This window comes from Crocodylus porosus, unplaced genomic scaffold (assembly GCF_001723895.1).
Source record: "Crocodylus porosus isolate Cpor-Errol unplaced genomic scaffold, CroPor_comp1, whole genome shotgun sequence".
Lineage (NCBI taxonomy): Eukaryota > Metazoa > Chordata > Crocodylia > Crocodylidae > Crocodylus > Crocodylus porosus.
Window position 1 is genome coordinate 29,363,989 of NW_017728909.1, and position 16,220 is coordinate 29,380,208.

The window sequence follows — 16,220 nt, forward strand, 5'->3', positions numbered from 1 at the left end:
TGTGCATCATATAAAGGACCTGCCTTGCTAAATAAATATAATATATATCATCTTTCCATTGTTACTGGGTCAGCTTCATGAATGTATTACTGAAGGAGCAAGACTGTTGAGAGTGAACCAAAACAGGGGAGGGTAGTGCCTTTCTGGATTAGTGTTGAGTCAAAGTTTCCACTACATGGTGCAACATAAAAGACAAACCAAAGATAGCACTGGGAAAAGGTGACAAACGGGCCAGTTCCTAACCCAAGTGAGCGAAAGTGCAACACATTTAATGCTGGATGAAGTAGGGTTACAGCTAAAGCAGTTTTGCTACAGCTGTATTCACTACACCCTTATGCATAGCTGCTGCACAGCCCCCAAGCAGTAGCTCTCCCCCTGCTTTGAAGTCACTACAAATGTGCATTTACCCCTACCCAAACAGGCTCAACTATTCATCCACATCCCTAAGCAAACCATGATGAGACAGAGATGTTTTATTCCCTGAACTATCCTTCCCTAATGCTCTATGATTCCATTTCAACCCCCCTCCCATTTCCTCAGTTGTTTCCAGTCATTTCCTAGCCCCATGGCTAACACCTCTCTTGTTTCTACCTTAGTCAGCTTACAAATTCCCTCCCTGCTCTCACTGGATGCTTCCTGGTGATCTAGACTTCAGTACCCCCCTTCAACAGGTTAAACCTGCTAGATCACAAAGAAAAGGTTTGTGTGCTATGATAAGAAGGCTGGCTTCTGGAACACAAAGGACTATATTTAGTGATACAATGACTTACAGCAAAGTCACAGCCAGTGCTTTTCTTGATGTCATCCACGGACAATCCTTCCCAGATTTCAATCAGGGTCAGTCCCTTTTTCTTGTCCACATCAAACACAGCCTGTCAGGATCAAATGAAGTAGGAATCATGTTTTAATATTAGGTCAGATGTTGAGGAAATTTCTATTCACATAATGAAAAATGTATCAGCCTTCTAACCCACAACTGTTCATCAAATATCAGTACATTATTCATTAGCACTTGAAAGAATATTAAAAAAAGAAAAAATTGATTTTGGGAAAAATCAGTAATGTGTTTTATTTTGGAGGAATTAAGGCCCTACCTCAGACAAACTGGGAAGGACTGAAGAGTACAAGACACTTATGCATTTACTTGACCATTTCTATTGGGTGGGTCTGCTTTTTGGGAGGTGCTGTTTGGGGGTGAGGCAGCCAGGGATAGCATTTATTTACTTTGGTGAGCAGGTCAGTGAAGAAGTAGAAAATGCTTATTAATTGAACCCTCCTCTAGTGATGACTGTAACAATCCATTTTGTACAATATGATCATTTGGGGAGTTCAGGATTGACAGTAAAACAGAGGGTTTTTCTTCTCTTTTTAACATAATACCTGAGATGAAGTGGCAAAGATTGAATGAGGGCGTGAAGGGTGCTCCTTTCGATGCTTCTGTAGCACTAACTAATGCTTTACACTTCCAAAGCTTGCAACACATTGGATACAAAATTCAGTTAAATGGTGTGGACATTAATGGGACAGACACAGTTATTCTGGTCATATGCCAGTTGCCAGGGCAATGTGTAAGGTCTAGACATTTTCCTAGAGAAAGCTGGTTGAAAAAGTCAGGTGGAGATTTACTTGGAATAAAAGTGAAGTCTCAAGTTCCTCTTATGACTGAAAACTCACACTTAAGGCTCAGCTGATCTCTGCAGAGATTTGGATCTACCAAGAACCTGCATTCCTATGTCTCAAGACAGAAACTGTGGATAATAAACACCTAGTTTGGGATGTTTACTTGGAAATCATTAAACATTACAATTCAATTGAAGAGATGCTCCATTATATACTTTAGTGTAATTTCTTTGAGAAACAGATGATAGATGCACAAAAATGGAGGACTGGACAACTCTCGCTCCTTTTACACATTCCTCCGAGTGTACATAAGAATTGTCATTTATTGGGTCAGACCACAGGTCTATCTTGCCATGTGTCACACTATGGCAGAGAGTGGATACTGAAAGGAAAAGTAAACTGGGTATGGCAAGGGGGTTTTTCTACCCATCCCCTCTCACTTGCACCTCCAGCATTTAAGGTCCAGGAAGTTCTGATTCAGAGGCTCTACCCCTAACTCCCATGCTCAATAACTACTGATGCCCCTTTTCTCCATGAATTTGTCCAATCCCTTTTTTAATTTGGCTAAACTGTCGGCTTCTGCAGCATCTGGTGGCAACGGGTTCTGTGCTTTAATTAAACATTGTATGAAAAAGAACTTTCTTTTGTTAAACTTACTACCTACTCATTTTATTTTGTGACCCCTAGTTCTTGTATTGTGACAGAGTAAATAATAAATCCGCGTTTACTTTCTTTTCACCATATCGTATTTTGTAAACCCTTACGTCTCCCATGAAGTGACTCTTTTCTAAACTGAATTGGCCTACCCTCTTTAGTCGCTCCTCATATGGAAGCCCCTCCATACCACTAATCATCCTTGTTGCCTGTCTCTAACCCACGAGTGGACCTTCCCTGTAGTCCCATGACTACCTAATTTAGTAAGAAGCTCTGATGGAGGCTCTGTTAAAGCCTTTTTTGAAGTCCAAATATACTGTCAGTTGGATTGCACTGATCCACCTGCTTATTGACACCCTCAAAAAACTCTAGTAGGTTGGTGAGGCGTGATTTCCCTTTGACAAAGCCTTGTTGATTCCTTCCCAGCAAGTTATATCCCTTCATATGCTGAATAATTCTTTGTTTTTCTTTATTACTGTTTCTTCCAGTGTTCCAGGAATAGAAGTTAGACTCACCAGCTTGTAGTCCCCTGCATCCCCCCTAAAGCCTTCTTTTAAATATGGCCTATAAGCCTCAATTTGGGTCAGGTCCACTGACTTTTCCCTAGAAAGGAATGGATCTGGTGGGAATTTCCCTAACATCACACAGTGAAGACAGATTCAAAGACCGCATTTAGTTTCTCAGCAATGGCCTCAACATCCTTTAGCATCTTTTTATACCCTGATCATCCAAAGGCCCAACTGACTTCCTGGCAGGTCTTTGGCTTCTAATGTCCTTAAAGAAAATGTTACTGTTACCCTTTGTCTCTCTAGCAAGTTCCTCCTCAAATTCTCTCTTAGCTTGTCTTATTACAGTTATACATTTGATTTTTCCAGTGTTACGCTTGTTTTGTGTCAATCCTTGTTCAGTGTTACTTTGCTCTAAACAGTGTTTGGAAAACTGTTTCTAGATCTGTAAATAGTGTATGTTGTCACATATAATACACATCTTTCCTCCCAAAATCAGCTCCCCCGTCAATCAGCATGTGGGGATTAAGTGAGGAAGTTGATTTTTTGTCTGGGATTGGAAGCGCTGTGGTTTAATTCCTGATCCACAGTACATCAACTGTGGTATTGCTGTTCAAGTAGCTGAGGGAGTCCATTGACCTAAGGGCTGATTGTTTTTCACTCAAGAGGTGTTAACAATTGACTCTCCTTTTAATGGTCTTGTTCCTCCACCAATCAAGCTAACCCACAGTAGGCTATAAACAGACCTTGCCAAATGAAGCAGATCTGCCTTGCCAGGATGTCTCTTGGCAAAGCAAACAGACTTCACTCTGTGAAGCAGGCACCACTCACTGTCTCACAGTGTCGGGCCCCTGTCACTGACAGAAGCAACCAGGCCCAAGTCCTGATGGGCAATACTCCAGCCACACCTCTGCAAGTTGGGCTCAAAATCCTTAGGAGTACTTGCTTGGGCAAGCTGGAGAGGGCCGACAGCTCCAGGCTGTCCACACTTTCCCAATTTAAGCAAACAAATGTCTACCACAAAATCTCATTATCACTACCCCTTGTAGCAGTCACAGATTTGGGCATTTGTGGCTCAACAAAGGGCACAAACATCTACTTTCACTTTGCACCACCACAACAAGTTTTATGGCAGCACAAAGGCAACATCAGTTCATGGCCTTAGGGCAAATTTGCTGTCTTCTGCACAGGCTCCCTAGCTCTTTCAACATCACAGATTCACCCACGGAAACCAGTCTTCAGGAACAGCTGGGGATTCGACTTTAGTTACACAGGAAAAGGAGGGTGACTCCCTGTCCCTGCTCCACGCAGCCATAATGTTAAAAATACATTTTTTCTTCATTCTGCCTTTCAAAAACAAAGTGAGAACTATATCTGGGGGCATGTTGTAGTAAAAAAAAAACAAAAAATGGTAAGACTCACCTTTTCATTTGTTTTCCTCTTTCTTGTGGAGAAAGATTCATTTAATATAAGAATAGCAATATAATTCAGGGGAAAACAGTATTTAACAGGAATTTTGTTGAAGTGCATTACTTAGTATAATAAAAGGCATCCCAGAGTGACTTAGCCCTTAAAAATGTAAATATCTACAGCAATACAAATATGGCTATAGCATGAGCCTAACTCTGTCGAAAAGGTCCACTGAATATCCAAGCTGATTATTTTGGACTCAGACCTAATACTCTGACTCACACTAAGTATAAATTTACTTCACGAATAATGCTATGCAACAGATGTAGAATTAGGGCCTGTTGTGATGGTGAATCAGAATAAATAGTGTATGATTTCAAACACAGAGTATATGTTATACTGGGAAGGGATGCTTAATGTTGTACTCCTATGCACTGGGGACCTGGAATATTTAAACTGTTAATTTTAGATAAATGCAAAATAATCCATTGAGAAAGCAAACTGTGATTTTTAGCTCTATCCTGAGACTTTGCATGCAGCAAGCCGGGTTTTCAGTTTTAACTGTGGTGCAAAATATGTAGGATAAATTGATACTTAATTTACATGATCAGTAATAAAACATGGGTGTGTATTTGATGCAGGCATCCGCACCCAGAACATGTTTGAAAATACAGTCTAGTATCTTGGTGCTAAAGGATAACATTCTTAACAGGAAAAGAGATCCAAACCCTGGAATCCTCTTCTAGGTGGTACGTATTCTTAATAGCCAAACAATCCTGTACACAATGAATGTTTTCACTAGATGATATATAAATAAGATTTTGTGACACTTTTTAAGGGAAAAAGTGCATTTTACCTTTTCTGTAATTATACGGTTCACACATTGTTTCCCAGTAAGTGGCAAATTGCATTTTTCCAAAATCTTGTGGACGTTGCCCTGTATTTAACAAGATAAAGGCAAGGGTTAATGTTTACAAAACAGAATTCAGAAAAGAACAAAAATAAGGTACCCAAAACATCACAAAAAGAGGTACCCAGAATCCCTGAAGCATGTACTGTTCCCCTAAACTGGAGATCCTACATAATGTCAAACATTTTGGGTTAGACTGAGTCTTGGATTACACATCTATGCAGAAATTAACCATTAAATCTTATCTACACATACCCACCCTATGTCCTGCCTGCTCCTGCCTACCTTGCCCTTCAGCACCTCCTGGCTGCCCAGCCCCTGCGAGCACAGGCACCAGCCCCGCTGCCACTGGCCAGGCCACAGAGTTCCCTGCTGCCCCCAGAGCATGTTTGGGGGCAGGTGCCTCCACCACTTCCCCCACCCCGCTGAAGCCACAACATCCAGACACCTTCTCCCACCCCCTTCACATACCCATCCCTTCTACAGACACACACACACCAGACAGTCCCCAAGCCCTGGCCCTCCAACCCCTATCCCCACCAACTTACTGACATCCTGCTGCCAGGGCTGCTCACATCAACCTGCCTGGCTATATGCCAGCTGCGTGCGTGTGCACACAAATACACATGAGGATGCCTGCCCCCAGTCACCCTCCCCCTGCTTTCCCCACTCCCAAGCAGCTCCTTGCTATGGAAAACCAGAAAGTGCTGGGAAAAAAATTGATGCTGAGCACAGAAAAATCCCGGACGTTTGTTGAGATTTTAAAAAACCACCTGAATGGACAAGCAAGGACCCTACAACAGGTTGTGTCTGGGAAAACCCAGACATATGGTAACCCTACTTCCCCTGGCACATGGAGATAGGGAATAGGTGAAGCTTTAAGTAACTAGTGCTGTTGAGCTTGTGTAGGGCAGTTGGAGCCAGGCAAAAGGAGGCAGGCAACTGTGCTTCAAAGGGTGTGGACACCAAACACTTGGGACACCTATACATGTGCAGCAAGGCTGCTCCAATTTGCTGTAATTTTAGCATGTCAGAACAGAATCGATTAATTGAGTCTGCTGGAGCGTAGTAATTACTGCACTTCAGCAGATTCCAGCGTCTCATGTATTAGCGTCCCCACCTGAAAAACGGTGATGGGGGCCCTTTAACTCAAGCTCATTCGACAGGGAAAAAGGTGAACTGCTTCAACAAGGCAGCAACCGATACACTCTAATTGTTAGGCGTGAGCAAGCTAAGAACAATTAGATTTGAGCACTCCTACATCCAGGGTTTAAGTTGGAACAGGTTTGCTTCTGGTTCACTTGTAACAACTAGAACATACCAGCTGCTGCCTTTTTTAAATGTTGCCCTTTCAAAAGGGCTCAAAGTGTTTGTGTGTCGACACCCAAAGAGAAATCTCTGAACAGTAATGCCTCTAGGAGTGGTAGTTATACTCCTACTCCAGGCTGTATCTATAGACCCAATGTAGCTTTCTAGTGTTATGTTAAAAGCCAAATAATGGCTATGCACAGGGGAGTTCAGTGAAACTGCAGGGAAGCTTTCATCCCCATTCAGACTATACACTCTACAGAAACACATGAACTATATTTTTTGCTTTGTGAGGTTCACTGCTCATTTCTGGGAGTTTACTGCTCATTTCTGGGAGTTTGAAACTTTTTTATTACTATTATTATTGTTTCTGTTGTTGTTATTGATAATAATGATGATGATACTAACAATAACAGCATGAGCAGATCCAGGATTTCATAAAGGGGAGTGTGCTGTAGGGGTAGCTGCACCCCCATTCCCACACTCCATACACACCAGGGGGACAGACTGCACTACAGAAATAGCAGCAGAGCATTAAGTCCATCAAGCAGGTAAAAATCTTCCCTCCCCTCTTCCCTTCCCTTCCATGCTCAACAGCAAGTTACCTCCCATCCCAAAACTTGCCTGCCACTGCTACTGCCACTGTCTCTAGCTGATCTGGGGACACGGTTTGTGGGGTTAGTTCCAGATCTGCACCTCCCTCTCTCTAGCCAAGCCTGGCAGCGGCTGGGGATTTTCTTTCCCCTGTGCCTGCTCCCAGGCTTGCTGCTGCCACTGTTTAGCCGAGTTCAGCTTTGCATGGAACCCAGCTGGAGAAGGTAGGAGTGGCTCTGAAGCTCCCACCCATCAGGACAGCCAGAGAGAGCAGCAGCAGTGGGCAACAGTCAGGAGGGGGAAGAGAAGGGGACGCACAGCTGAGTATGGGAGGGGGAGGCAGGGATTCTTACTTGCTTCTGGGACTACTGTTTGTCTGTTAGATCCATTTTGAAATAAGAACAATGATGCCAACAACCCTGGCTCAGCTAGCTTCTCCAGGTCCTCTTCCACAGACTCATCCATCTGTCTGCCTCTACCTGGCTTCCTGTTGGCACAGTGCAGTCCTAGCACCGTGGCTGCCAGCCAGGGCCTGCATGGGATGGGGTGCTAAGCAGCACATCAAGTAGCCATCCTGCCCACCGCGATAAGCTGTTGCTGCTGCCGTACCAGACCAGGAAAGTTGGAGAGCAGCTGCTCTGGGGCCAAGCCCCACCACTGTCCCCTCCCCCATCCCCCTATTCCTCTTGCCACAGTTGGCATGGACTACTGGTGCAAGGGGGGCAGGCAGGACAGCTGCTTGGAGCATTACATTCCCTGTCCCATGCAGGCACAGCTGCAGCACCAGTAGGGAGCTGGGCAGGGAAGAGGGATGGTGGATGCAGGGAGCTGGAGGAGTCTGTATTCTGCATGGCCCTAGCTGTGATAGACTGAAGCAGCACAGAGCCCGGCCGGCCATCTCTCCTCAGGCTCCCAGTGCCAGATAGGATCAATTGACTAGCCAGGTATGGCCTGCAGGCCATATTTTGCCCACCCCTGTCCTACTCCTGTCTTATTCCAGAATCAGCCACATCACAGAAGGTCACTGCAGGCTCTGACATGCTTATTTATGCACAAGATTTACAGAGAGTCTGTTCTTCAAATAGTCAATTCTAGCCAGTTTGGGGGCACAGAACCCAGAGCAACTTTTCATGTAATCAAGTCACACAATAGAGATTTCACACAAATCCAGCTCCCTCCCTTTCCCCAGACTTTATGTCAGCATAATCTAGACAAAGATTTTGGATTAGATGGAATTTTACTATCCCAAAGTGTTTTATACAAACCATACATCAGCCTGCAAACATAATGAACAGGAAGCTTCCTTCTGCGACACCATTTGTTAGCAAAGCTAGGAGACCCGGGATGGGGGCATTTTATATAATAATTAGAATCAATTTTGATGCAAAGCTTCCTTCTGAGGAGACACTTATGTAGAAGAACACATTTAAAAAACGTAGTAGAGGGACATAGGTGGAAAAAGCTCTAAAAATGTAGAAATGGACAGGTCACTGCATCTTTAATTACTTGTAGGTATCTAACAGCTGCAGCAGTAAATGAACATCCCTACTATTACTGCATTCTTTTCATTTTATCTCTAATTTTCCTTTCAAAGGTGGTCTGGAAGTGTTGCAAGCCTAAATTAATCATCTGATCACAGATGATTTTTTTTTTGTCAGGTCTCCTTAATATAGCGTGGGCAGCCAGACTTCAGCAGATTCTGTTCCCGGTTTCTGAAAAACTGAACAATCCATGTGGTTCTCCAGGATTTCTTTTTTCCTATGGGGAACTACTGTTTCTTTCTAATTTTGCCAGCAACATCTACATCTGGCATCAAGGCAACTACTCAGATGAAAATGACTCCATCTTAATGAAAGTAATGACCTGAGACAGAGATTGACTTAAGTTATTCCCATCTCAAGGACCTTCCTGCATTCTGCTCTCATACCAGCCAAGATTGATTTGTGCTATTTTTAAAATTTTCAGCAACACATCATGGAACACTTTTAAGGTCACGTAATATCTCCTTGGGGTGTTCTGCCAAGATTGAACTGTACAGTCCTGTACAGGTGATGACATGAAGACAGCTCTGTGACCCTGATTGCTGACGCATTTCAGTTTCTTGAATGGAAGAGCCAAAGATTATCCTATTGCCACTTATCACAAGAAGAGGCTTTTAGAAACCACACAGCCTACAGAGCAGCATCAGCATGAGATCCCAAACAGAACTGCAGGATCTGTTGCTGTCTGAGTCTAAGCTGGTTTGTTTGGATAAAAGAAGACTGGGCAGAGCCTCCACAACCAAGCCTGTATTAAAAAAACCTTCTCTTGTGCAAAAATGTATTTAATATTTCATGGCATCAAAACTGTTTATGACAAAGGAATGGAGTGTGAGCTTTTCAGCTAGAGGTCACCTGTCCAACCCAAACCAATGGCTTTGAGAAAGTTAAGAGCTCTCAGGGTAATCTCTGCTAATAAATATCTGCCACTTCTTCCTTAAAATAACAGAAGTATAAAATACAGGTCATATAGGTTAGATTAATGTAATAAATAAATAACTAGATCATCCTGACCTATTCCAAAACAAAAAAGTGCTGGTTTCCCAAATCTCCAGAATAAGCAGTGAGTTAGGCCCATCTGACAGTTTTCCTGTAGAATTTAAACTTGCTTTATCACATAGAGGCAAACAGCATAGAAACTGTGGTAGAAAACTAATCTGCTGCTAATGTAGTCTGACAATACCCAAATTCAATATTCCTCTGTCCCTTGTGAAGTATGCTTGACAATTTCTGACTCTGCAGTAACCTTGGCTGGTGTCCGTTTCCTTTATCCACTAGGTTTTTCCATGCTTTTTACTTCATCAATTCCCCTACTCCCTTACTCAACCAGTAACCACAGGCATCTCTGAAGCCTTGATGGATCTCATATCACTTATTCTCTTCTTACTCCTGTTAGAATTTATTTTTCTCCCTCTCTTCTCCTCAATCTCTTCTTCGCCCATCTCAATACTTCACACCTTGGCTTGGTGTGTTAATCCATCATCAGATATTAAAGCCATCTTTAAATTATCTATTTATTTACAAATCAACAAGGCAGACATGGGCCTGGATCCAAGAGTCTGGAATCTGAGGACAACACACAAACAGGGGACATCGTTGGCCGTCGCTAAACCATAAACTTTTTATCAGCGTAATAACATTCTCTTTCTAAGAGTGGCTGAAGTGCGTTCATGAATTCTTTCACTCGGTAGGGTAGTGAAGAGGATAAAAGAGAGTTCCTATGAAGTTTGAAGTGCTTGTTAGATGTGGGTGAAACAGCAGTGTGTGAGAAACTCTTTGGGAGTATAAGAAATAAGCAGACTTGAACATAAAATCAGTTTGGGCAGAAGAAGTCTCTCTGATAGAACGTTCTCACTTTTGGAAGTGGTGTTGCTGTGTGCATGTGACAGCATCTGAAACCCCAAATGGCAAGTTTTGATTTCTGAATTTTACATTAGTATATTTCCAACTTTACTCTTGGAGCAGCAAGAGAAAGCAGTACAGAAATCCAGGATAGAGATACTGAGTTTACAATGAAGGCTCTCTAAGGAGATATTCTTAATTTAAAAATAAATCAGTTGTTTGTAGGTAGGCCTCAATCACACGAAAAGAAAGTGGATAAGTGAAGTACCTTATGTGTTCTGAACATCTGCTATAGGATTTTATTATACACTATCAGTAAAGTATTTGAAGAGCAGGTGACAATTATAGGCATTCAACTAAAATGATAATTTGTATTACGATTATTAATCTTAACATTCCCCCCAGCCGATTTAAAGCAAAAAAAAAAAAAAAAATCTATGGATGTAGCCAATGAATATCAGCTCTTGACATCATGTATTTACTGAAAATTATGTTTTTAAGTTTATCTTTCATAGTACCTTCCCACAGAAAGAAAAGGCAAGATAAATAATTCAGAAATTTCCACAATAAAGAAACGTACATCAGACATTTCTTATATCCAGTGGTTTGGTTATGTATACATACATGCGTACACACCATCACACAATTTGTAACAGCACAATTATCTCTGCTTTTATTCTCCTCAGAGTTCATCACTCCTGCTGACTAAAACCATCTTGCAAATAAACTGCATACAGCTGAGAGATTGTGTTAATACTATTTCAAATACATAAACAAAAGGTGGGCAGTTAAGAGCTGTATACAGAATTTCAGGCATAACTGAATTTTGTAACTTTTGAAGGTTAGGAATAAGTATTTATGGTCAACATGCACTCATACCAAAAAGCCATGTCTGGATAATGTTCTGGAGCAAATAGAAATGGTTATCCATATATACAGACTGGTTTTGTGCACTAAGTAATACATCTTTGTACTTTCAATTGTCTACTTCTAGACACACGCATACAGACAGACACATACATATACAACCACTTATTTGGTTAACTAGGTTCTTAGTTTGTCCTTGGTTTGGTATGAAATGTCCATTCATTTGGTATGAAATGTACAACTTCTATATTTTTAATGGGAGTTTTGTTGACCTACTACACATGGCACTGAAAATTAATCCCTGAAACCAGGTTTGTTTGCTTGTTTTAAATAAAACCCAAAATATTTAGTATGCTTACCTTTTATATTTACTAAGCTGTAAATTCCCCATGATATCCTGAGTGTGTTTCAGTCTAGCTGTAAGCCCCTAACTGGTTTGTGTAATGAGAGCCATAACTAAGCTGCAGGCTCTACTCTCAGAGATGTATCAAAGGTTTGCTTTAGTTGCAGAAACAAACAAATCAGAGAAAAGATTAAATGAGATCATCTTGCCTAATAGCCTATAATTCAGGATTATTTGAAGTACATTTTCCAGCATTCTGAACAATCAAGTTTTGGAAGTCTCAATTGACTTGGATTCTACAAGTAGAATTGTAATATTCTCAACCATCACATTCATATTTTAATCTCATCTAATTTTACTTCCTATATCAGTGGCTCTTAGCCTTTTTAGATTCAAGGTATCCCTAAATAGACTCTCCTTTGAAAATGTCGGCTGTCCTTGAAAATGTCGGTTCTTGGTTTTCATTCAATTTCTGACTACAGAAAGATAATAGAGCAATGCTTCTGTTGCAACAAACTCAGGCAGAACACAACAGGTCAGGATGTTTCTAACACCATGGATTCCTATTTAAAATTTCTGGGTTTATTTTGAGCATACCTAACAGTGCTAACATAGTGTGACACTTCACAGCACCCCTGAAAGGATCTCAAGGCACCCTTCCCCATGCTACCCTGGTTGAGAATCACTGTTTTACATATATCTTTGTGTGCCACTGAGCAGACCATATACAACCTTTGGATACATGTAGATTTTATGGTTAAATCCCAAAGCCACCTGGAAAGGACTTTGAACTTCCATCTCAGCAAAGTGCTTTCATTACCAGGCCACAGTCTGGACATTACCTAGAGCCTCTGTCTTGAAGCTCACTCACTGAAACTTGCATTTAATATTAATTGGATAAGCAACACTAGAAAAGTTTCTGCCCCATTGAGAGCAAGGGCCCAGGCTAGGACCCATGGCCCAGAGCAGTAGCATCTTACTGTGTTGCATGTTCTATGGCTTGTTCCCTTCCTTCTGCCCCTGCAATCTCCTTCTCTTGGCTACCTCCGATTAGAGCACATTGCTGGGAAGAAGATGTAGGTTCAACCCCCCTCAGTGTTCACACTGAGCTATGGAGCTAAAGCATGGTGAGGTCCTCCTCTTCCTCTAGCACGTAACACCCACTGGTTGTGGATTTGCCGCTGAACTAAAATTACAGGACAATCCTATTTTACTGTGCAGCTGCAAAGCCAGAGTGAAGCTTTACTGAGTATATTCAGTGGCCATGTGTGTGCTTGCATGCCCACAGCTGGATTACAAAACTATGTAACTGTCATTTCTCCATTTAGGCATGTAAAGTGAAAGCGGACTTTGGGCTCGTGTCTCCCCTTAGGATATGGTATATTACACACACACAATATACATAATACTATACACACTACACATAGTAGACTATGCATCCATAAGGATGCATATGTGTGTGCACATGCATGTAGGCATCCATGCACATGTATTTTTACATTTCTACCTTATTTTTAGTAGTGGATAATAATAGTAATAAGTCCAAGAAGCACCGATCGTAAGTTGGAACCTTACTCTCCGAGGCAGCACACAATTAAATATTACAGGGACAGTATGAAAAGTTAACATCCTGATCCTACAATTGCTGCATATTCTGACCTAGATCTGACCTGGTTCCCTTATTTACTTACATTTGAACACATAAGCAATTTTATTGACAACAACTAAGCATACAAGGAAAAAGTCATCACATACAGTCCTTATATTTAATATGAAAACATATGAAAGGAAACTAAAGTAAGTATAGCTCTGTTGAACCGAACCAGCATAAACATCATTATAAACTTTTTCTGAGGAAGACAAGATTTCTGTTTATCATTTTATGCTTCACTGTGAAACTATATTATTCTTTTGTATTATAAATAACTCTCTCAAACTCCCAGTGCTTATTTCTTTTTGTTGCTTGGTATTTATGACCCCAATCCTCTTCAAAATATATGCTGGACACATTTCATCCTTACCCAGCTAAGTGGCACTTATACAGCTGCATAAGTGCAATTCCTGGCACTTAAGCAGCATTCCAGTTCTATTTCCATCTGGGGCACAGCAGGATCACCCAGGTATGTGCATAACTGCCAGAAGTAAAATGCTGAAGTCAGGAGGAGGAGAAAAAGAGTGGTCAGTGGGATGGCTGCTGCCCTGGGTAGGAAGGGGTCCTTGCTCCCAATTGCCTGTCCTTATTTTGTATTAAATATTCATTACATAAAAGCAGTGCGGTAGCTTCTGTCTCCAAGGCGAAGGTAAGAATGCTGGGACAACTTCCTACCCCAGTAGGAGCCATCTCACTGAGCCACCCTGCCTCTCCAGACCTCCCTTGCCATTCCCCAAGGCTGCCCTGTGGAGCAGGTTCTAGAGTAGTGCAGCAGCCAGAAAAAAGGGGGACAGCAGCAGCTGGATAGGAACCTGGAGGCTACAATTTAACTCTTTGTGGGCTGCATGCAACATAGAGGCCACCAGCTGGACAGCCCTGGTCTAGCTGCTGGCCTAGTGGTTAAAGCCCTTCACTTGAATGTGGGAGATGCAGTTTCACAGTAGCGTAACTACTGGCAAGGGATGGCAAGCAGGGCACCAGCCCTGGACACTGACTTAGAGAGGCGCCAGTTGTCCCCCTCCCTCAGAAGTCTTTGCCATGGCAGGCACACCAAGCCATGGGAACAGGCCAGGAACAGCTTGGAAGCCATGCCCTATCCCAGTAGAGTAACCAGAGGAGGAGGGGGGTGAAACGATGCCCTGCTTCAGGAGGCTCTGCCATGGGAGGTACAGCCCTGTCCTCAAGTGTGAGAGGTGAACAGGTCAGCAGAAGCAGGCCTGGGGAGTCCACACTGCTGCCTGTCCCCCAGTGGCAGCAGGCAGAGCCCATGCTGCTGCAGGAAAAGCAGTAGTAGCTGCTGCACAAATGCAGAGAGCCCTGGCAGGTAAGACTCTTCTCCCCGCCTCTTCCAATGGTCAGTATAATTCTCCCTAAATGCTGCCCTGCCCAGGTGCTGAAAGAGCTTGCTATGCACCTCTGCAGGTTTAACCCTGCTCTGAGAAAGGGACCCCTAAAAACCTGGGTCAGCAACTCGCTAGGTAAGTGTCCTGACTACCGGGCTAGAGGGTGGGTGTGCCTTTCTCTTCCTCTGGTGTCAAAGACCTATTCCTTGTGCTTTTTCCTGCTCATAAGACTTTAGGATTTCCACAATATTACATGTATGCCTGGGTAATTCTATGCTTCCCTAATGCCTATGGGTGCCTGTAGGCTGAGAGGCCTACAGGTGCCCAAGTGCTGGGAGTCCACTCTGATTAATTGAGTCTGATGGATTGTGGTAATTGTCACACTCCAGTAACGTCCCGCTTCTCATGCATTCATGTCCCCATGCTTCAAAATGGTGGCAGGGGTGCTTGAACTAAAGCTTGTTGAATGAATTTGAGTTCAACACCCCCACCACCATTTTGAAACATGGGGACACTGATATCCAAGACACTGGTGCTTTAATTTAGCTCTTGGAGCAGCTCTAATTAAAGTGCCCCCCCATACTCCCAGAGCACGTGTAGAAGTGCCCTATGTGATCAGACTGCAGCTGCCTGAGCACGCTCAGTACGGAAGTGCAGAACCAGTCTAACTACACACATGCAAACAGAATATAAACTGTGGCAGCTTTCTCTATGATATCAAGTGGTTTCATTGTAAATCTGTGTTGGTATACAGTGTATTGCCTGTACAAAATATATATTTTTAATAAAAATAATATTTGTAATATTACAATGGAAGTTTTTAGCAGAATAGGAATACTGATGTTTTAATAATTCATAGCAATAAAAGTAGGTATAAGACTCATACAAATGAATATAGGATTATTGTATAATATTACTAATTTCATCACACATTTTACATAAGCTTGCAAAATGAGAGAGAGACACAAGGGCTCTCTTCTGTATTACATCTGTTTTACATTTAGAATCTGGTCTGAAAATAAAGACAAGGAACATAAGATGAGTGTCCCAGATCCATTATTTTGATTGTGCCCAAGCAAAATATATAAATCGACTAGTTTTAAGAACAACATGTCACAAACATGAGGGAATAAACTTTGGATTTGGTCAATTAACTTCAGTGTAATGCTTCTCCTTCATACATGCCATTAATGTAAGGCTATATACTACCAACACTTGGAGCGTGGAGCTCTCGTTGGAGTTCCACGTTAGAAGTGCTTTCAGAAAAAGGCAGCTAGAAGAGTTTGGCCCAGATTTTCTGCTGTTTATTACAAGACAGCCACAACAGTTTACACTAGCAGAAAGTGTGGCCTTTTAATCCCAATGACTTAAACAAAGCTAAATGTGGAGAGTGTTTATTTCACTCCGTAGTTGCTTTAGAATTTATAGAACACCAGCTCATTTCCCCCCAAGAGGGATTTAAATAAACAGAGGGTTTATTTACTACAGTCCTGATGAAAGACTATGAGAGACAAAGGGAGGTAATCCCAACAAGGGTCAAAGGGAGCAGGAGGGCACATAAACCCCCATGGCTCACTAAGAGCATCCGGGAATGTCTCCAAGGCAGAGATGGAGATAGGACTAGCTTCCTGGAT

General features: G+C 42.3%; 1 protein-coding gene across 1 annotated transcript in view; it reads right to left on the reverse strand.

Moving 5' to 3' along the window:
- OXCT1 (3-oxoacid CoA-transferase 1) overlaps positions 1–16,220 on the reverse strand; it is a 124,889-nt gene that overhangs the window by 5,902 nt on the left and 102,767 nt on the right. The window contains exons 15-16 of the mRNA XM_019531690.1: positions 5,047–5,127; positions 771–872 (exon numbers count right to left, since the gene is read on the reverse strand). Coding sequence (XP_019387235.1) covers positions 771–872; positions 5,047–5,127 — 183 coding nt within the window. The remainder of the gene's footprint in view (positions 1–770; positions 873–5,046; positions 5,128–16,220) is intronic.